This window comes from Pteropus alecto, unplaced genomic scaffold, assembly GCF_000325575.1.
Source record: "Pteropus alecto unplaced genomic scaffold, ASM32557v1 scaffold50, whole genome shotgun sequence".
In the NCBI taxonomy this organism is placed as follows: Eukaryota; Metazoa; Chordata; class Mammalia; order Chiroptera; family Pteropodidae; genus Pteropus; species Pteropus alecto.
The window spans coordinates 8,123,640-8,147,136 of NW_006431918.1; the positions used below are offsets into that span (position 1 = coordinate 8,123,640).

General features: G+C 35.7%; 1 protein-coding gene across 1 annotated transcript in view; it reads left to right on the forward strand.

The window, feature by feature from the left end:
* Positions 1-23,497, forward strand: part of LRBA (LPS responsive beige-like anchor protein) — a 558,252-nt gene that overhangs the window by 494,875 nt on the left and 39,880 nt on the right. Inside the window, exons 51-53 of the mRNA XM_006906268.3 lie at positions 12,168-12,257; positions 16,863-17,040; positions 21,426-21,488. Of these exons, the coding sequence (XP_006906330.1) occupies positions 12,168-12,257; positions 16,863-17,040; positions 21,426-21,488 (331 nt within the window). The remainder of the gene's footprint in view (positions 1-12,167; positions 12,258-16,862; positions 17,041-21,425; positions 21,489-23,497) is intronic.

Below are 23,497 nucleotides of genomic sequence, written 5' to 3' on the forward strand. Positions count from 1 at the left end.
CAGACCCCAAGGTGTTTGTGTGGTCATCTGGCCAAAGGTGGTCATTATCTTTGGTTAGAGAGATCATGGAATTCTTTCATTTGCTACTTTCTGTATTCTAAAAATTGTTTTGTTTTAAAATTAAGGGGGAAAAACCAATCCATAACTTTTTTTCTCTTTTAAGAGGAACAATCTCTGCTTGAAAATCTGAACATTAGATGCACAGTCACATGAGAATAAGGATACCATCTTTGCCGTTGGCCGTTTGGAGGTCTTTTTTGATTACTTTCTGGTTTTTGGCCATGTTCAGTGTTGCCAGGATAGTGACTTTGTATCATAATCTTCATGTAACTTTGATAAAGATGAAAGCATTTACAATTGCTTAACTTCTATCTCACTCAAATCAGAGTACCTCCAGTCTCTCAATTTGTTATTTAAGTCACTGAGCTGTGATTTTTTTTCATGCTTTTCAACAATTTGAGTTTATTTCTTCACTTTTCCCATTGGATTTGAGGAGAACCAAAAAGATCACTTATACTGTTAGGGAAAATATCTTAATTATATTACTGTTCATTGTAGTTCTTGTCATATATTCAAAAAGCAAGAAGGCTTTTGGCCTAAGATTTTTGAATTCTAGATCTCTGGGTTTACTACTGTGTGTGTGTGTGTGTGTGTGTGTGTGTGTGTGTGTGTGTGTGTGTTTATATAAAGGACTTTAAGAACTCATTTATCAAAACAATGCGTATTAACTATTAAAAAATTCAAGTAATGCAACAGGATAAAGTCAAAGAGTGGAAATCCCCAATCCCCAAATTTGGACTATAGCTATAGCAGTTCCTATATGATGTAGTTTGATATATACAGAAAAAGCCTCTGACACAGAATTCATTACCTTTTACTAATGCTTGAAATTCCACCATTAGAGATAACTTATTTGGTTACAAATCTTGTTCTTTTTTAAACAATCCTTTTCAGTCATTCAGCTGTCTGTGCACAGGATTTGGTAATTGGTTTTGACAAAAGGAAAAGCACAGACACAGCACAGGGTCTGAGCAGCTGTTGTGTAGGGAGTTCAAGAGCAGATTGTGGGGTGAATCCAGGCTGGAAGAAGAGGCGGTGGTTCAAAGGGCGAAAGACACACGGCAAGTTGATATAGCTCATGAACAGCATTAATATGAACAATATCATCTGCTCTTACATCTTGTAGCTTGCCATAAGTCCTCACTACATTTCCTCTGCAAGCATCATGTTCTTTACTTTTTAAGCAAATACAATGGTATTTTATGTTTATGTGAGTTCAGAAATTAAAGATATTAATTTTCTTTTTAAAATGGAGCTCAGCTCTATTTACATAGATGAGTAGGGAAGAGGGGGAGGGAGAGCCATGATACTGCTCAATTTAAAGAATTATATACAATGGGTCTCAACATGAAAGTAAAACCTGAAATTTTCCCCTACGTTGTGTTTAGTATCAGTGGCTGGTTTTCCCTCTTCTAAATTTATCCTTCCAAATGCTGTTTTAGCAACACGTAACCACTCTAAGATCTGTTTTCCAGAAGAAGCAGCAGCAGTGTTTAAGTTTACGTGACCTCTGTTTCATGACAGCAGTAGCAAATCAGATATCTTATCCAAGGAAAGCATTTTTGGCTTAGAATTCAATCACTTTCATGGTGGGAGTCAACAGCTTATTTCAGCTCTAACACTACTGCAGAACACTGGCTGCAGTGAATCTTTCAGAAAGCATAAACACAATTGATATTTATAGCATTGTTAACATTTGTTAAATAGTTGGGGGGAATGGTCTGTAAGCCTGTTTTAAGCAGGTGGGGCAGGAATCTTTGTTGTGACTGCAGTGAAATTTAAGAGTAGGACAAGAGGACAACATGATTACAATGGTTGTGGCAATAGAATAAATTAAAAGTATTCGATACATTGAGTTGAGAGTTCATGCAGCCACAATTCAAAGTGTTACAAAAATAATGCTGAGCATCTCTGGCCAGAAGTATTTTACCCAGATGGTGCATTTGACACAGTGCAGGGCAGGAACTGTACAGTGAAAAGCCAAATAAACAGTAAGGATTAGTCAAGTTTTAATTGAAAACCTACATAAAAAATACCTTGAAATTATGCCAGAGTTTCTTGTGTATCAAAATCACAGTCATCAAAGTTTCCTTTAGTTGATTAAATGAACATCAAAGTTGTCAGTAAAGCTAATCTTTGTACTTTGCTAGTTTTTATGCCTGTTACAGACTTCTTAGTTAAATAGGTGTAGCTAAATTATACATCCAGGGACATAAAACAAAGTATTAACATTTTTATGATTTTTCCCCCCGTCAGCTATCCAGGGAATCCCGAGCCATTCTGTTATGCTGATAACTTCTGTTATGAACTCCGTTCTTCAGGCACCATCTTCATTTTAAATAGATTTTGTGAAAAGTAGTTTCAAATCAAGTGATCGAATTTTGTTCTCTAAATTTTAAACTAAATGCAAAGTTATAGAAAAATTAAGATGAAAAAATGCAGACTTGGAAAATATATAAAATTATTACACGTACGACAGTTTTTTAAATGTTCAGAAAAACAACTTCGGTTTCTCTTGTTTCTAGCAAAGATGAGGAAGTTTACTTAGAATATAATCATTGCTTTTACTTTTCATTATTGGTATAAAGAAGCAACTGAAGTTCTATTCATATTTAGGAAACACTCGAGTTAAATGCAAATTTTTAAAAATATTAAGAAGTATTAAACTTTAACAGTAAATTTGTTGTCTTACCTCTCTTTATCCCTGTCAATACTATGTAATTGATGTGTGTGTGTGTATGTGAGTGTGTGTGTGTGTGTGTGTGTGAGAGAGAGAGAGAGAGAGAGAGAGAGAGAGAGAGAGAGAGAGATATAGATGTTTCAGGCTCTAAGTTCCCTGAGGTCAAGGATCATACCATCTAATTTCTCAATGTGCCTCGTTTCTGTGTTCTTATATAGTGCATGCTTACAAATATTGAGAAAATAGGTTAAACAGTTCTTACCAAATGAATGACTAAATGACTGCTTCTTTCATTGGTATAGTTAAGCATCTTTGTTAGATTTTGAAAAATAATTTAAACTTCTGAATGCAGTAAATTAACGTCCCTGATTATTTTTTTTTTCTTTAAGAATTTTCCACTAAGTTTCACTTTGTTTGCCTCTTAGCATTGGAAAGCTCTTTGAAGCAACATTCCACTTATTTTTCTAGGCAGGCTGCTCTATCTACTCATTTCCAGTAGCTAGAGATGGAGGTGTTTTGAATGAGCACATCAGTGTTCTAGACAGAGATACTGTTTGAAATTATCCATGAACACAGTGCCGCTGAACATTATTGAGTGACATTTGTTTCTGTTGGTTGTGTCTGCTCTGACTAGCTGGTTTCTTTCAGATTGGCAGCTGGGATTATGCTGCAGTGAATGGACAGCTACAAGAAGTACAGATTGTAGTGAGCCCAGGCTGAGCCTCAGTTTAATGTGCTTGGAACATGTAGGCTCAGTTAAGGGCACTAATGGGAAATCTAGGAATATTTTCAAAATTTATTAGTTTGTTTTACCTTAGTAACTTTCATAATACTATTGAGTCAATGTGTAAGTAATATACTCCTTCCTCACTGATTTTCCCTTTCCCCTGAATTCTTATCACTGCATTCTTATTTTTAATGTTTTACTTTATTTAGCAAGCTACTCTTTCTTTTTGCTCTTTATATACTCCATACCATAATGGCATGTGTATGCCCCCAAATACTAGATGCATTGTGAAAAACATATAAAATTTATATACCTTTCTAAATATTTAATTAATACTAAATGTTGGTAAAATATTGCTAAAATTAATGGTTCCTTGAAATTAGAAATAAATTGGGAAATAAGCTCAAAATAAATTAACTTTGTAGCAGAATCTACTAATTTCACAATCGACCAATTTATCAATTAGAGTTGTTCCTAGATGGTTAAAAAGTACTTCTGACTACCGTATGAATGGAAAAATTAAACTTCATAAAGCTATATCAAATATTGACAGATTTTTCTTTAGATTTTTATAATTTTTTAGTTTTAGATTTTTTTCAAAATGGAAAAATTTTTGTTATTCATTTTTAAAGTAATGCATGCTTTGTATAAGATATCAAACAGTGTAAAAGTGAAGAAATTATTAATTTTTATCCCGCCAGTCCTTTTATCCACCCCTCAGCAGATATAACAGCTGATAATAGTTTGGCACGTACCCTTCCAGATTGTACATGTGTGTGCTCATGTACTTGTAAGTGTGTACTCTGTAACACATATAAATATGTGTGTGTGTACATTTTTTAATTTATTTTTTTACTTAAGTGAGATGCTATATTCTTTCATAATTAGGAATTTTTCTTTCATCGATATATTATAGACAAGTTTCCATGTCAGATATATTCAACTTAACTCACTCATTTTAATGACTGCATAGTATCTCATTATCATAAGTTAAGTAGTTTTCCTCTTAATTTTTACTGTTATAGAGTGCTGTAATAACCGTCTTTGTATTCAAATCTTTTTGCATTCATCTGAATCTTTCCTTAGAGAATCTGTAGAAGTAGAGTCAATAATTCAGTCTTTATTTGAAAACATAAAAAGAAGGCCCTTGACTAATTCTTGTTTTTCTCTAATTTCTCAAAATTAAAAAAAAAAAAAAGTTGTATTTCAAGTTCACATTTACATAGAATTCTGTTCAATTTATTTCTTCCCATTATCCCTCTTCTATGTGGATTATTTTGCTGATTAATTATCATCTGGTCTATAGTTTGAGCATTTATCTGATAAAGTTATAAATATTCTCTATGCTAGTATACCCATGACATCTTTTTTCCAGATAGCCTATTTTTCATTTACACTTCTGCTTTGAAAGTTTGAATTCTATATTCTTTATTTCTAGGACACTTTGAATATTTGCATTTCCTTCTTAAACGATTCCTTTTAAATTGCTTGAATTAGGTTTATTATGCCATTTCTTTTTAATTTCGTGCATTTGTTGCTTTGATTCTGTATTTCATTTCTTAAGAGAGAATCTTGTACAAACTTAAACATATAATAATTAAGTCGTCTTTTGAGTAGTGTACTTTTTCAATTTGCTGATATGAAAGCTAGATCTAAGAGCAGTCCTGAAGGGTAGTGAGACTGGTCAACTAGTTAGTTGGTTTGTAAACTGTGAATGGAAACCTGTCAGATACCCAGTGGGTTTCTCTACAACTTGCATTCAAATATGGGAAGGGCAAGAGGAAAACTGGCACAAGTAATAATACACATAACACAGTAGAATCACTGGGTAGTCTCAATGTGATGCTTTTTAAATATTGAAAAATGAGTTGATTTATAAATCCAAATACGAAGTCTTGTTTGGATTTTTAAACATTTTTTTGGGAAAGAAATCTAGAATCTTAAGACAGCTTTCCAGAACTTAATTTTGGTAATGTCAGAAAATTTTAATATATTAATAAATGGCATGTCTTTTCTTAATAAACTTTTTTGTTTTAGTTTCCCTATCAAAATTTTATAGTGCTTTTAGATGTAAATATATAGTGGATAAAATGCAATTTCAGAGTTGTGTGCTTAAAAAAAGCAGTGTACATATGTGTTTATTTTAATTGCATCCATATGTTTAAGTTATTTCTTCCACAAACCCATCTTAAAATAAAACTTTACAACTTTATTGTTGGTTACTGTTGTATTGAGTTAACTCGTTTCCTCTGTTAGATTAAAAAGACTAGTTCAGAGAGACCAAAATAATTATTGTTAAATCGAAGCCAAATACTACATTGTCAGTAAGCCAAGTCCACTTTCCTTTACTTTTATTCCTTTCTTCCTTTCATTGTATCTATAAATATATATAGATACACACACACATATATATAAGCACACTGTCTCTTTCTCTATATTGCCATAAAATCATGCAAGTATGCAATATTTGGCACAGAAAACAATAGAATGCACAGCTTGTTGAAAATCTTTTTATAATATTTCCATTTGGAAATCCATTAATAAATTCTCTAGGTAATATTTGAGATGCGTTTATAAAATATAAATATGTGGTTTTACTGGAACGTCTCGAGGTATTTGCATAGTATTTTTCATTACTGTGTACTTCAACATCTGGAATTCTGCCTGCCCAATTCAGGTTTTATTATAGAAAGTAGTAACAGGCTATTTACAGAAATAATTGGGAATTGATGAATAAGAATATTAAATAATAAAGTAAGCTTTTTAGTAGAAATATTTAGTAGGATGTTTTATTTAGTGCCAGGTGGCTCTGTAATAGTGGTAGAACTGGATCTTTTAGCTGCATCTCTGCTGAATTATGTTGACTTGGATGGCCATTCATTCATTCAATAAATATTTATTAAGCACCTACCATGTGGCAAGCCCCCAGAAGAAATACTTGGCACTCTCTCGTCTCAAGGAGACCTTCAGTCTAATCAATAAGACCAAAATTAAACCAGTATTTAGAATATTAGATAAGTAGGTAGTACGAGTCTGTGCACATTGCTCCAAGAACAACAGGGAGGAAGGGCAGCAATAGTCTGGATGAGGTCAGGAAAGGATTTTGCACAGGTCAGAGATGCCTGAGCTGAGTCTCAAAGAATGTGAAGGAGGTAATCACAGAGAAAGGGAATATTAAAAAACAAAAAAAACAAAAAAAAACAAAAAACGGGAAAAGAAAACAATATATACAAAGGCAGTATAACACATTACATCTCACATTACAGAGTGTGAGAGTGACAGTGGCAGGAGATGAGACTGGAAACAGGCAGGAGATAGGTTACTATTATTAATCTTAATCGAGTAGTTGGTAACTTTTATTAAATGCTTACTTAAGTCTTTTGTATATGTGTTGTAATAATAACATCAAACACTGATCGCTTACTATGTGTCAAGAACTGTTCTATGCATTTTATATTATCTCATTTAATCTCCACAACAACCCAGTAAAATATCCCCTATTATTATCACCATTTTTAAATGAAAAAAAAAAAAACTAAGGCATAGGAAGTTAAGTAACTTGCCTAAAAGTCACTCAGTTAATATGTGACAGAGCTAAGATTGGAACTGAGGCAGTCTCGTTTCAGTGTGCATACTTAGCCCCATGCCATGGTGCCACCCCAGGATAAGGAATTTGGATGGAAAGATTTTAACTAGAGAAGTTACATAATCAAATTTACAACTTAGGATTGGACATCTCTTTCCAAGTCTAGTTGTTTTTAACTCCCTCCAAAGAAAGATGAAAGCTGATAGCTAATGTTTGTAATTTTTGGTCATTATAGGATATTTTCCTCTCAGTGTAGTTTTTCAGTAGAGGTGAAAACATAAACTGCTTAAAGACAGGGACACCCTCTTATTTTTCAATGAATATTTCTAGCACATTGCCAAGCTGAACCCTTTTAAGATAACTGAAGGCCAAATGTGTTAATAATTATTGAAGTTAACTAATGAGTAAATGGGAATTTATTATCCTATTCCATAATAACATTTAACAAATAAATTTTTAAAAAGATATCACCTGGGACCAAAACTCTCTAAGTGAAGGAGAGGTCATTAAAAACATTTTAGGCATTTGATAGAGTTCATTACGCTACCCTCTTATCAATCCACCTTCCTAAACCTTATACCTATATGTTTCTTGTGATTTCAAATCTCCCTTACACCTCTAAATTTTTTGTTGTACTATACAAAGGTCTACAGGGAAAAGTATAGAGAGAGTGATAAAGTTATTTAAGGGGCTTTTTCAAATCACACATATTCCCCCAGGATTTCTGACTTGGCCCTTAAGAATTGCTGCTTTAGTGAGACAACAGTGTTGTCATATCCCTCAGGTGTGTTGGGGGATGAGTAAATGAGAATTACTGCCTTCAGTGACATCTTTCAGAGCTTCACTGAAAGACTCTTTTGGTCTCTTTGTAATAGTAGGTATCAGCCTTTACTTATCACTTCACATCCTTCCCCATGCCCCCATTTTGCCCTCAAGAACTGTACTCATCTCAAGCTTGGTTTTATCACAGTACTACCTGAGATGAGGCACAAGGGTCTGGGCGAGTTTACTATATATAATAGGCAATTGGTAAACTTTTTTGTTGTGTGATACTATGTGTAAGGTACTGTTCTACCTGCTGCACACCACTAAAATGTAATGTTATTCTGACCCTTATAATATAGAGACAGACTAGTAATCTATTACTAATCTTATAGTTAACATTACAAGGAAGCCTGAATCAAGTGCGTATCAGCATATGAACAAGCTATGAGATTTGGTAAATATTACACCAACAAGGTGGAACTGAAGCTTGGTTTTCTAGAGACAGGTAGGACTTAGAAAATTCAAGATGAGGGTAACCATTCTAGGAAGTGCAGTGGCAGGAGAGAAAATGTGAGGCAGAAATAGTTGGTTATATTTGTGGAAGAAAACCAGCTTGACAAGAAAATACAATATAAGGGTGTGGGATGAGAGAATAGTTAGAAAGGTAGGTCACCCTTCACGGCCTGGCATTAAGCTTTATCTTTTAAGTGCTGGGGATCAATTTAAGACATTTGATCAGAGGAATATGGCATAAAAGAGAGTGGGAAAACTCAGTTTACACTGAAGGGGAAAACAGTCAAGAGGCTATTGCAGTACTCAGTACCTAAAATTATAAGGAACCTGGACTTGAGAAAGAGTGATGAATATGAGAAATTTTATAAAAAATTATTGGATCTGGTGACAGATTATATAAATGGCAGAGGTACAATTTTAAAATGTCAGTAAGATTCTGAGCATTAAAAAAAATGAAAAGAGGAGTCTATCACTTGACTGAAGAATGCTAGGATAAAATTAATTTTTCCAGATTTAGATATATTAATTTTAGGTGTGCTGAGCATTACACAATATACATGGATCGCCATCAGGCAGAAGTGTAAGTGGGCACTTCATAGAAATCGGCAGTCCTCAGGTTTTAGATTTGGAAATCTAAAATGCATATAAGGTTTGAATTTATGACAGAAGAAAAGATTTCCAGGACAGAAAGTTTAGATTGTGAAAATCGGAATGCTAAAGAGAACTTGCAGTGATGAGTTCATTTATGGATGAGAAAGAAGAATAGAAGTCAGCAAAGGACTGAGAAAAAGAGAGTAGAATTAAAGGAGAACCAGGCTAGTGTAAAGGCATGGAAGCCACAGAAGAAAGAATGTTCAGAACCTGGAATGTGTGATCAGCAGTGTAAATTGCTTCAGAGATCAAACTGAATAAGAAATGGCAAGTGAGTTTTACAAACCATGATAAGGATATAGAAGTATCAGTTGATATAAAATCTAACTATAAAGATTTGAGTTTATAATCATTCCCTTACAGTATCATTCCATACTTTTCATACTTGAAAAAGCCCTTCTTAATGTATTTTTATCACCAGCAACTCAAAAGTTAGTCAAGAAATAAAGCATTTGTGTCTAAGAATGCTATAATCTTTTTAGATGCCTTAAAGACTTGGAAAGAAATTTTTTATGTAACCTCTGTGGGATAACATAGCTTTTATTTTGTCATTGAAACAGAATAATCAGACCGCTATGTTACATGACTTGAAAAAGTCTTTTCCTCAAAGAGGCCAGTAATGTGCAAATCCTATTAAAATGTTAAGACTTTTTTAAAAAAATGTTAAAAAGAGGAGATTGGTATTTTTGAAAGTTTTCTCATTATATCTTTGTCATTTCAAAACAATGTTAAGTACAAAGCAGGATATGTAGTATTAAGACCAGTTACATTAAATTTATATCCACAATCAAACTTTACGTGCAGTAACATCCTCATTCCTAGTTTCTCTGTAGTGGCTGGCATTGTCGACCATTCTCTCTTTGGACTCCCATCTTACAGCTTCCGTATCGCACCGTCCTGCTCCCCCACTCCCAGTTCCTCCTCCTCTGTCTTCTTTATTACTTCTACGTGTCATAGCCTAAGTATGAGTATTTCCTAAAATTGAGTTCTAGGTCCTTTTGGTGTGTCTCACGTCTTTTCCTCCTGGAGCTTAGCTAGATTTAAGACTATGCTCCAGAGCTCTAAGATTTCTTACAGTTGTCTCAGGAGCTGCTGAGGAAGCTTATTTCTTAAAGGATGGTGTGGCCCACCTTTAAAGTAGAACAGCTTTATCTCTACAGTTTTTATATATTCGAGTTTCATGTAAGATTTTGTTTGAAAAAGAAACTCATTTCTGCTGCTTAAAAATACACATATATACACAGTGAGAGGGAAAGATAAAAAAACATAGACTTAAACTTCTCTATTATGAATGACACCCAAAAATCCATACCTCTGATCTTTCATCTCAGAGACAATCCTGTGCTTTCTTTTGTGCATTGAACATCTTGACCTGGATAGATGGCTCTCACTATCACTTCAGATTCCATGTCTGACAAAATGTACTGTTTTTCTCCTGCCAAACTAATTCTCCCTAACAGAAATGTATATTTCCATTTGCTTTACTACTCTCTAAAATATGCAAGTTCAAAAGAAAAGAATTAGTTTTGTCTTTTTTCTTCTCTTCATTGCTCAGAGTCATCAGTCTCTACAAAATGTTAACTTTTTTCTTACATCATGGTTCATATATTCGTCCCTTTCTTTCAAATACCACAGCTTCCATAAGGATTTGAGGCATACAATTTTTATGTTTTGGACTGCTCTCTCGGTGCTTACCCCAGCAGTATATTTTGAAACCTGGAGCCAGACTGCAGTTTTCTAAAATAACACGTGCGTTAAATGGGGATCACACTGAGCCCCATACCTACTAATAGTATAGCATTTTATTTAGTACTCTGTATGTGCTAGGTACTGTTGTAAGCTCTTTATATGTATTATTTTATTTAATTTTCCAAATGATTTTATGAGCTGGGCATTATTGCCCCTATTTTATGAATGAGGAAACAGAGATTAAGCTGTTTGTCCAAAGTCACTCAGCAGATGGATGGCAAAGTCAGGATTAGCACTCTGAATCACCTGACAACATAGGCCAAGTGCAGAAGTGGTCTGTACCCCCTCCCTTCCTTTTATGGGGGAAAAGGCATGTATGTAGTCTCTAATGCAGGTACCACCAAGGCAGCAGTCAAGGGAAAGGGTGCTAGTTTTGCTAAAAAAGCTTTAGGGTTTACATTCATAAGCTCAGCCCATAAGTTTATGTATCATAAAATAGCAGTGTTCCTAATTTCTCTGTGACTACTTTTAGGCTTCAGGTTGCTATTTCGTGATATTTTTTCTTCCTCAACCTTGAAGTTGTCCTTGACTGGGAAAAGCCACATGTCCTCCTATCCCCTCACACTTAGTGTAGCATTAATTCATTCAGCCAACTTAGGGATCCAACAGTAAAGAAGATAGGTAAGGTCCTTGCTCTCATAGATCGTGTATTTTAGTGAGAGGAGACAGACATAAACAAGTAAATAAAATAATTAGATAGTGATAGCATCTGGCATTTCATAGTTCCCCATGATGAGGGAGTTACTGGTGACTAGGAAGTGAGCATCATTGCTAGGTGTACGGAAAGAGCCATGAGAGGGAGTGCCTTGCAAACGGCGCATGCACACATCTTTTGCAAAGGGCACATACACATGTTTCTTATGTTTAGTTAGTCCTTGGTTTAACCATCTCATGCTTGGATGCAACATATGGCTTTTACTTTGTTGTTTAGCCACCTAGGTTCAAAGAGACTGTCAACAATTATGCTCTTCCTATGGCAAAACTAATAGCATCAAGCCATTTTCACAGATGCTGTGTTTCTTTTTTCCTCCTTTCTACTTCCCAGGATGAAATGGAGCCTAGAATCAAAGCAGCAATGGGTTTTCTCTATACCTGTAAAAGATTAGCTTTAGTCATCAGGGATGATGCAAGCAGAGAAAAAAGTGCAAGGAAACAGAAATGAGGCCAAAAAGGACAATTTCTGATTGTACTAGCTGCTTTCTGTTTCATATCACTGAGCAGAATGGGAAAGTTTTAGGAACAGCTTCCACGGCACTAAAGGACAACCTCACCCTCAGTGCCCTTACCAGGTGCTTAGCCCCACTGTGAAAACATAAGGTCGAATTTCTACATGAACCATGCCGAAAGTACGGAATGACATTTTCAGGTGACAGTTGTGGTTCCATTGCCTGTAATTAGCACCTCTTAACCCTCAAACCTGCTTGTGCCTTTTTCAGGCTGTTGAAGCTCAAATCCGAAGTTTTGGACAGACGCCTTCTCAGCTACTCATAGAGCCCCATCCTCCCAGAGGTTCCGCCATGCAGGTGGTAAGCGCTGCTGTCACTCTTCTCACTTCTCGCCTCTTTGAGACCATGCTTGACATTCATAATAGTCTTTTGTCGTATTTGAGATTCTTCACCACATCTGTGCCTGTTCTTATGCAATGCTTGTTAACCTGCTAACAACCAGCAAAAAATGTTGCATGCTCTCCTGGAATCTATGGGAAGGTAAACGTTACTCCAGTGCTCTGGTATTTCATCAGTTCATGTTTTGTGTTACAGAATTAAAAGGTTTATAATCACCACATATGCTCACTGTAGAATAAAGACTCCAGACATAGGATCAATGTTTTCTGGTTTGATCCTATTAATTTCTAGATTAGTTTTGTTACTGTGTTTATTCTTTACTTCCCAATATGTTTTTCAGATTGAGAATTTTAAAACTAATTCTAATACATAAGATATTGTTGCTGAGGGTCAGGGACCTCAGGGAGAAAAAAAATGATGGTTTGGTATATGAAACCACCTAAGTTTAGTGGCATAAAACAGTGATTTATATTTTTCGTGATTCTTCTGAGGGTTAAATGGCATTTCTTCTGTTCTGCTCACCCTGGCTCCCTCACACACTGCTGCGGGGTAGGCTGAGATGGCCGGACCTCTCTTTCCAAGTGGGCTTTCATCCTCAAGGAAGTTAGCCGAGGCCATTTCCATGGTAGGAGCAGTGTTCCAAGAGAACATTTCCGCGAGACTTCTTGAGGCTTGCTTTGGAACTTGCACATCATTTACGCTACATTCTGTTGGTCAGAGCAACTCAGAGGCCAGCCCAGAATCAAGAGTAGGAACATAAACTCGGGTTGCAAAATAATGTGGCCATTCTCCTTTTCTAGTTCCTGAAATTTCAGGGGGTGGGAGGATTAATCAATGATTAAAAAAGAATTCAGCACAGTAACAAATATTGAATTGCATGATAAAAATTTCTTTAAAGAAGAGACTGTAGGTATTATATTTTTTTTCTTAAATTGTCCCTCAGTGGAAACAGGTTGCTCATTACTATTTTAAAATAAGAATAAGAAATATAAATTCTTTTTCCATAAATATAATGAATAATTTGAAGTAGATTCTGATTCTGTGCCGTAGTTTAGAGATGGCAGAACTTTGACAGACTGGTGAGGAGAGAGGAGCAGCAAAGAGGGCGAGGGATAGAGATGTGGCTCTTTCTACCTCTGGCTCTTTTCTTTTTTCCTTTCTCTTCTTTGTGTCTTTTCCCTTTAGCCCTCTTTGTCATTGTCTTTCTCACTCCAAGCCTTTTTTTACCTTCTTTTTCATAATAAACTACAAGCATTTTCTAAATTATTTGCATCATCTTTTCCAAGTGTTTTTAAACAGGTAAAATCCGATTTAAATGAACATAAAGGGTAACTTGAGTGAGCAGAAAACTACACAAAAAGGGAACATTTAGCCAGAACAATGGAAGATAATGCCATAAAAATAGTAAGAATGATTAATGTTTGGGGTTTGGAATTAGCTTTAGTAATAGCTTGTCTGTGAGACTCCGGCTGTCGTGGTGCGGGCTAATGGAAGCACCTCTGCTGCTCCATTGACTTTCTCCCTGGGTCACTGCACAGCCTTGGTCACTGGGCCACTGAAGGGGTTCCCACTGCCAAGCCTCCCTCCCCGGGAAAAGGATTACTGGTTCATCCAGGCAGATCTGCTTTACTGTCCCTAGGGTGGGAAGGCAGGGAAGGCACATACTCATATGAGGATGGGAGACTGTCTTTCTCATTATCTTTACCCACCGAATTGAAAACCTGAACTTTCAGACTTATGTAAATTGTGGTTTGCATCTTATACGTACATGGGTAGGGAAGAAAAGTGTGTTAGAAAGAAACCAGAGATGTCAACAAGTGTACACTTAATCTGAGAAAACTGAATGAAGTTTGGCGAGCAGTTTCCTACTTCTGCCTCAGACTTGGCTCACAGAGGTTCCTAGATAAGGGTCTGTTTCTCTTACCCCCTTTTTACCAGCTGCCCTGCTCATCTTCACCACTTGCCAGCACCACAGACTAGCCTGATAGGCTTTTTCTTATTTCTGGTGCTCCTGTTTCGTACCTATTAACCGAGGATATGATGGAGCTTCCAAGAGCGTTTCCTGCTACTTGCCTGCATTGGGAGCTCAAGTCAGAATGGAATGTGTAGGAACATGCTGGAGGGACAGCTTGACGTAAGAATGCGGAGGACATTTCTGGATGTAACGTCTGCAGCTTTCTGGAAAGTGGAAAGTGTCTTGTTCTTGCCTTGTAGCTAAGAGTTGGCCCACTAGAGTCATTATGTAAACAAGACATTCTTCTTACACATTAGAGTTTTTTCTGCTTTTTTTTAAGGGCGTAAACATTGGAATTATTCAACTTGAGTCTAACGGTATTTACAATATGAGTCGTTAAGCTCAAAAATATGTATCAACTTCTTTACAGTAAGACTTTATGATGTATGTTATACTCTGACTCTCTCAGAGTGTATAAATTGACTTTAGTAAATATTATTTTTAAAAACTACATAATTGAAAAATAAAGCTTGGTACTCTGTTCATTTCCTTTTCCCAGGACTTCTTCATAACTAGCTTATAGGATATTTTGTTTGATGTTGCTCATTGTTTCTCAGTTTTACCCAGTTTCCCAGAATTCCTTAAAAACTGCATCAAAGGTCCTTTGTATGACAAAGATTGCTTATTGGTATCAGAGGTTTTAAAAATAAAAGACCTAAATGTTTATTGTTTTTACTACCATTCACATGAGTTCCCCCATCAACCATCAATGCACCCCCCCACACACATGTACACACACACACACACACACACACACACACATATAAAACAGAAAATAAACCCACCTCGTTTCTTAGCAGTGTACACCTGGGGCTAACCCAGTCACTATAGCTGGATAATAGTGAGAGAAAGAACAGCATCAGAGAATCTTCTCACATCTCTTGCCCCCATCAACCATCAATGCACCCCCCCACACACATGTACACACACACACACACACACACACACACGAATATAACAGAAATTAAAGCCACCTCGTGCTGCGTTAAGTGCATGAGCCATAATATACACCAGGTGTAGTAATTAGCAGGCACACGAAGGCTGCCTATTTGTCTGGTTTTGCTGCTGTTGCTGTATCCCCCTGTGTTTTCACACCATCAGATAGTTGGATTTAATTGAGGCCACATCAGATGAGGCATTACTGACACCTTTAATTGAATGAGCATCCAGGGAGGATTAACTCATAATATTGATTGGCTTTTAGCCACTTGCTCAGAAGGGTGTCTGGGTAGCTTATTAGTTGCCTTTATTTACACCTTTATGCAAAGACTGCAAATAGGAATTCTTAGTGCAATATGTTTTTCTAAGTACTCTTAATAACTTTTTTAAAAGGACTGATAATAAAAATGCAAATGTATTTAATTTTTTATTAGCAGTTCTGAATAAATACGTGTTAAATATATGTGCTTACACATTTACATATACCTGGTGTTTTGAAATATGGTAGTAGGAAAGCAGCCAGAAGCACTTTATCAAAGTGTTTCAATTCTGAATGATACTAATCAGCTATTAGAAAATAGACATGGTAGAAGAGAATTGCTGAAAATATACACAGCAATTATGGTATGGTGACACACTACCACGAAGTATAAATAAAGCCAATAAATCAGAGCGGTGTTATATTTGTCTAGGATTATGACATATGGGTTGTAGGAATGTTTTAAATCCTTAGTAGTCTTCAAGATTTGTTGCTGGTTAATAAAACAGACAGTGTTTTGTTTAACATTTTTAATTACTTTCTGCTTTTCAAAAGAAATCAAAAGTCTTGAGCCTTAAGTTTTTTACCAAGAGGGATAAGGGGCATCTAGATATTTCTCATTATCCTTTGCTACAGCAGAAAGCGGTGGCATTTGCATTATAATAGGGCAGTGTTTATGACTTGGTACACTATATAAATATATTGTTTTTACAAGTACATTTAATTATGCATTGCTTTGAAACACCTTCATAATTAAGTTTGTATATTACGTTCATAAGTTATTTCTCTATTGTAATAATACATGCATGTCGTATAACTATTGCTTATAAATATATTTGTTTTAATTATCTCTTCAGTTGCTAGAATCTTTGTGTTAACTCATCACAACTTTTGATGATCTTTAGTAATTACTTTCTCTCGCTTTTGTGCCTGTTGCCTATTCTCATTCTTTCTTATTTTTTCGTATTTGACACATAATAGCAATTGAAATGGTTTAATGCAGCCCTCCCAATACTTTGCCAATTTAGAATCTAAATCAAATCATTTCTTTAGTTCTTCATAGGAATGAGGTGGAGAGGGAGCCAATAAAAATTATTGATTTTTAAAGTGTTTTCATTAATGTATTCTTCAGTCACCAAAAATTCAACTAATGACAGACATGGAAAACAAGCAAACCCTAATTGCGATCTCTTTGAGTCTTTCTGCTCACCGTGCTCTTACTTGCAGCTTGTGTTAACATGGTCTTCTTCTTCTTCTCCTGCACCCTCTTTCTTTTTTGTCTTCCTTTGTCTTTTCCTTCTCGTTTATATCTTTGGGTCTTGTCATGCCCACTCAATAGTATCTCCTCCTGCAGAGCCCATTGATGTTCACAGACCAAGCCCAGCAGGATGTTATCATGGTCCTCAAGTTCCCTTCCAACTCCCCTGTCACTCACGTGGCGGCCAACACACAGCCTGGCTTGGCGACTCCTGCTGTGATCACAGTCACCGCTAACAGGCTGTTTGCTGTGAACAAGTGGCACAACCTACCTGGTAAGTAAAAGAAATAATCATTATAAGGCATAGTAACTGCTTAACACTGTGTGAAAATATCGTAATATCCATTTAAATATATCTCAACCATTAAACTTTTTAATTTTCAAGCATTAATCTGAATCAAAATATGTAATAGCTTAAAAGGCTTAAAGAAGTCCCATACGAGGCATATGATACAAATGTTAAAACAAAGTATTCTTTGGCATTTGGTGGTTTTGTCTTTATCCCTAGGAGATAAATATTATTTTAATATAATATTTTAATATATTCTGTATTGTATCTACAAATGATATGTATTTATCAGATGTTCCCCTTTTTCCACGTATTCATTCAGTCAGTAAACACTTCTGATTGTCTACTGCACCTTTTGGTGCATGACATGATACTATTTGTTGTGGATGATAGAAAAAAGAAAACTTAAATTATACATCCAAAATACTACAAATCTATAAGTACATGTCTCTTCTTCCATTAAGTGCTGAATAGTTATGGTAACTAAAGGCAAGATACTGAAATAACCATTAGAATCCTAAACCATTAAAGTTTGAAGAGACATGAGAGTTCATCTAGTCCAGCCCCACGTTTTCCCAGTGAAGACACTGAACCCCAAGGAGCTCGCCTTAGTCAGTCTTGCATTTGGCCCAGCCGGTGGCCGAGCAGGTTAGAACTCAAGTGTTCTGACTCACATTTTACTGCCCTCCTCTGTGGTTTATGGACGGTCATTAGAGCGGGAATGTTGACCTCTGGATTTAGCACTGTTCTTTTTGGCCACTATATGAAATCCTTTTTTAAGAAGGAAAATCTTTTAAAGTCCTGGAGATTAGAGACTTTTTTTTTCAAGCCATTGTTTTAGGTGGGGAATTTTTGAAAAAATAGATTTTAATAGTCTGTTAACTTCTCATTAAATTTGTAAAGTGTGCATGAAGCACTGCTCATTTTAAAACCTGAAATGGTTATATTTTCTTTTTATGATTTATTAATTGCCTACAGTCTTGCAAGAGTTTTTAGAATGGAACAAAATTGAACTGACATTCAACCAAAAACTTGTGTACTGACTATGCTTAATAAGGCACTATGATGAAGAATCTGTGGTTGTTATCAAAATTTATTACATATAGCCATTTTTCTAGCCATTAGATATGAAGTCAGTGCTGCCAGTATCTGATTAGAGAATAGATTTTAGAAAAGATAGAGAAGGTAAAAATTGAAGCAGGTATATAATGTCTCTATTATTAGGTTCTTTTATTCCTTTTTCTTCAAGTGAACTAACTTATAGAAGTAACTGTATGCAAATGATATACTTTTATTTTGGAACTTAAGATTATAATTTAATTAACAAATGTGATTTTTGGATTCTCTAAATATACTACTCATTAACAGAAAAATGTGCTGGTGCTATGTTCTGTCAAATGCATGAGAGGATTTGCCCACTCTGTGTACAGTTACCCTTAGAGTCTGGCAAAAGCACCAGTGTTTATGACATCAGGGCCACCATGATGCTTATCCTGGGTGGCTGTTTGTGGCAGGTCTGAGAACTTACTCAATTTAAACAGTGACATCATATGTGAGGAGAGACAAACCTTTCTACTATTGGAAATCCGCTACCCCTCTCCGCCCCCTGTCTTTAGTTTAGCTTAGCAGAAAGCCAACAGGAACTGAACAGGCTCAGCCAGAGCGCTGCTAGGTCTACAGCTGGTGCTCAAGTTGTTAGGCACACCCGGCACTGATGCCTCAGCTTCTGACGCTCCCTGTGGAGCAAGCTCATTTTCCTGACCGGAAAGCTTGCTTCCCTTCCCTTAGTGCTTGGTTGTCAGTGCTTTTCCCCCCCATTTCCAATTTTTCTATAGATATGTAAAGCGATTAGAGGAAGCATCCCTCTGCTGGAGTACACTTACGTTGCATCCACTGTTCTCAGCCCAGGCTCACTTTTCAGTAAGATAAGAGCTTGGAGGGCTGCATATGTTTTCCCCGTTCTTTCTTATAATTCTCCCCAGTGAGGCTTCTTTATGCCTGAACCCTGTGTCACTAGTGGTTTCTGACCCCACCCTCTGGCTTCACAGTATGACAGCAACTCTTCACCAGATAAATGCCAAGAATACTAACACGGTTATACACAAGTAAGGTTGTCTTTCTACAATGTGATCTCCAGTTCTGAGCTACACCTACACCTAAAAATATCAAGCATCCGTTTTATTAAATCTATGCCTCATTTAAGGTATATTTACATAAATCTGATCTTTCATCCTATCTTTGCTACCATTACCTGTCAGTATGCCTTGATTTAAAACAAATGTCAAAAATCTCTTAACATTTTTTCTCCAGTGTATATCAAGTTCATGTTACACTAATTTTTTTCTCAGTTTAGATTCTGGTTCTTTTCTGAGTCTTTTCTGATTTCCATAGCTTGTTTATTAGACAGCTAGCTCCTGTCATTTCTTTCACTAGTGTCTGAGTCCTGATTTAGGAGGAAAAATCATTTTTACTCTTCTTCTCCTTCAAAGGCCCTTGCAGAACCTCCAAAAAAAAAAAAAATAGCTAACATTTATACAGCATTTTCTAGGTTCTACATACAGTTTTAATCATTTTACATGTATTAACTTATTGAATCCCCTCAAGTATTAGGATATAGACCTTATATTTAGGCTGAGCCATATGAAATTGCCATTTTTATCAGTCAAAGTGTCAGATATTGGTAATTTCATATGGTTTAACCTAACCCATCTATCCCATTATACAGATCAGGAAACTAAAACACAGAACCCACATAGCCTGCACAGGTTACACAGGCAGTCAGTAGCAGAACTGGGATTTGAGGCATGACCAAAAATAACTCCTAAACTCTTTCACTCATAGTTTGATTTCAGTGCTTCTGTGATCCCAGATTCTCAGAGAAATAGAGAAAAAATCCTTAAGGTATTAGTGTTGGTGGGCACTGGTACTCCTGGAAGTAAATGGCACTGTTGGGTAAATCAGAACCTGTGGTACATTTTTCCTGATCATTCCCTGTGCGTGTCCTGTGATCACTTTACTGACAGAGCCAGTAATCAGCAAAGACAATTCCTTCAGTAAAAAAGAGTTGAGTCCTATGGCTTCCTTTCTTCACTACTTTCTTATAAATACTCAACTATAATTTTTAGTATTAACATTGTACTTACTTAGTTATTTTATCAGTTATTTTGTTTTCTAAAATCCTTGAAAAGTTTTTATTTGCTGACAGGGGGAATGATGACATAATAAAATTTGAAATCTAATGAACCCTTTATAATAAAAATGGAAAGTACCCCATTTTTATTGCCAGCCCCTCAAGGACAGTCAGATTTCCTAAAATCTGAAGGTATTAAGCAGAACTCTAATACTGACCAAGCAGTTTAAATGCTTATGAGTCTATAAAAGGCAGATACTGACCAGGATCAATGGCTGAGTCATTTGGGGAAAATGATTTGGAAAAGGGCCCAGAACTTAAATATCAGAATTATAAAGCAGAAAAGATTATTTATTCCAAGCCGTTCATTTCGAAGTTTATGATTTACCTAAGGTTACATAGCTGGCCAGTAGCAGCTCCTGCTTCCTAGTACGTTCCCGTTTACCTGCTGTCCTCAACCTTTCACAGGGCAATCAGTGGCCTACAGAATCTCTTCAGGTACAAAATATAAGTACACCTTAATCTTTAGAACCATTTTGAGAGTTGAACAAACTATTCTTAGTATGGATTGATTTTTGTTACTCATTTGCGTCTCAGGGTATTTTTAAATAGAAACCATGAATATATTAAATATTAATAAAACTTTCTAAAAACCTCAATCAAACCTTTAGGAGAATGTTTCAGTCAGATGCATTTAACTAAAACATTTATCTGTGGGTAGCTTTCTTTATTTTTATTCAAACTTTCAATTGATTTATTTTAAGTGATGGATGAAACATTAAATGTTCCCTGACTTAGAGCCTTCCCTTTCTCCATCATAAATTGATGTTTTTGTGGATCCTTTGTGCTGCAGCATTCAAAACTGCCTTTTAAAGAAGTAACCAAAAAAATAGTATTTGCTACAGTCAGCAGATGGTTGTCACATTTTGTTTTCAGCGCGCTTTACCACTTAATTTTGTTTTGTTGCAGCATCAGAGGTTGCCAGTCAGGCATCTGCTATAGCTTATGGCCTAGGACTGGAGCCACTGCTGATGGCACATGTTCAGAACAGCACTAATCTAAAATAAATGTTTAATAAGCTAGCCATAAAAGCACCTGGATTTTTTTTTTCTTTAAATTTCACAAAACTATGAGAGATTTGGGGGTTGGAAACAGTTCTACATGAGATTTGACTTATGCATTTTTGTGTAGTTTGTATATGAAAAATAATGCTTTTTTAAAAATCTTTTGTGAATTCCAGCTCATCAAGGTGCTGTACAAGACCAGCCATACCAGCTGCCAGTGGAAATCGATCCTCTCATAGGTCTGTCACTTCCTTCTCTCTTTGCGATTCATTAAGCTCTGTATGGTGGCCCTGAAGTGTAGATTACAGTTGTTTTTCACTTGCTGGTTGCTGGGAATGGAATTTTCCTGATAAACCATTTGCATGCAAATTGGAATGCAATGAGCTGTGGCTATGCTGGTATTTCATCAACTCCCCCTCGTTGGTTTGCCTAATTTGAACAGGCCTAGGACGCGTGTCACTGAAAATTAATATGGATGCTGTAATAATGTGTGATTGAGAATGCGCATGAAGTACTGTCAGGATAATATTGGATCTTTTCATCACTCAGACTTGTTGATGAGCAGGAGCGAGGCACGTTATGATGAATTGGTGCACCAGTAATGTGATGGAGCTTTTTTGCTAGGGAAATTTTCATAATAACAGTGGGGTTCTTAGCACTGTGTTGTGAAAAATAAAACTGTAGTGCCAGGGTGTCATCATTAAAGGAGATCAATCCTTTCTTCCTGGACCCTCCGTTCAGTCTGAGGGGATTAATGTGCAATTGCAGAGCAGTTTCAAAGTTGAAATATATTGCCTGGCCAATGGCAGAGTTAAGATATTTGTATTCATTTTCCTAGGGTCCTGCAGCCCAATAAATTGCCATTGGAGGTTAAATTTGTTCACGGGGGTGGAAAAGAAAAGGAAGGAGACCAGAAAGAGCCGTTGGGATGAAATGAACATCTGCAGCAGATGATTTAGAATATTTAATTGCTGTTAGTCTTTTTGAGTAGTTTAGTTGAAATCTCTAGTTCAGCATTTTCATCCTTATGGGTGGGGATTTCAAATGTGGCTCCACTAAAAATGTTAAGCCTTGGTATTAAGTAACTTTTAGAATAAAAAACTGAATTGCACAGCTACAGGGATATGCTACTAGCACGCGTATTTGGCTTATAATTTTGTCAAATTTCCCTGTCACAAATAAATTTATTAGAATTTTAAAGTTTTTAAATTAAACATATGAGTGAGCTGACTTATTATTTTAAAATTCAAGATGTTCCTTATGCGTATGCCATTCCTTTTTATCTTTAAAACCATTGTTTCAGTAGACAGCTACATGGCCACTATTTGCAGATGAACTATCAAGATGAACTAAAATAACCTTAAGCTCAAAATGAATTCATTTATCATTTCCCCAGATATAAGCAACAATCTAAGAAGTAACAACTGTCCATATGTAGGATAAATACTACTCTTTTTCCTAAATCTTGTTTTGCTTTGGGTAGATATGATTTACCATATATTTTAAAAAGTGCTCACTTTTGTAAAGTTTTAAAAGGGAAAATTATAAAACCTATTTGTTAAGTCATTTAAAGCATGATGGACTTATTGTTTGCCTTAAAACTTGTCAGTGAATATCCTGTAGTATAAAGTAATTAAACGAATTCAGCCATTTTAACCTTTTAGACCAGGCATGAGTAAACATTTTTTGGTAAAGAGCCAAATAGTAAATATTTTAGATTTTGTGGGCCATTAGGTGTCACACACAACTACTTAACTCTGCTGTTATAGCACAAAAGCAGCCATAGACAATATATAAACAAATGAGCATTGCTGTGTTCCAATAAAACTTCATATACAAAACCTTGCATGGGCCAGATTTGGCCTACAGCCATAGTTTTCTTCCCTGCTGTAGATCACTGGGCATCGGATTGATTGCTCTTATATTTCCTAATGTAATTGTTTAAAACCATGTACCTTCCCCACATTTTTAAGTTGACACTTGAATATTTTCATCACAAGTTTAAATAGGTGCAAGGGTTATAATTTCTGGCATAGTACATAAAATTTTAAATATATTCAGTGGAATCTAAATATCAAAGGGAATTGATACTCAATATTTTGTTTTTAAAAAAATGCATTAAAAAGCTCTTAACAGTTTGAAAATTTTACATTATTTCTTTTTCATCTTGAATTCATATTTTTTTCATTCTACTTCTCCTATACAATTTTATTTCTTTTGAATATTGGTTAAAATTATGAATTTTAAT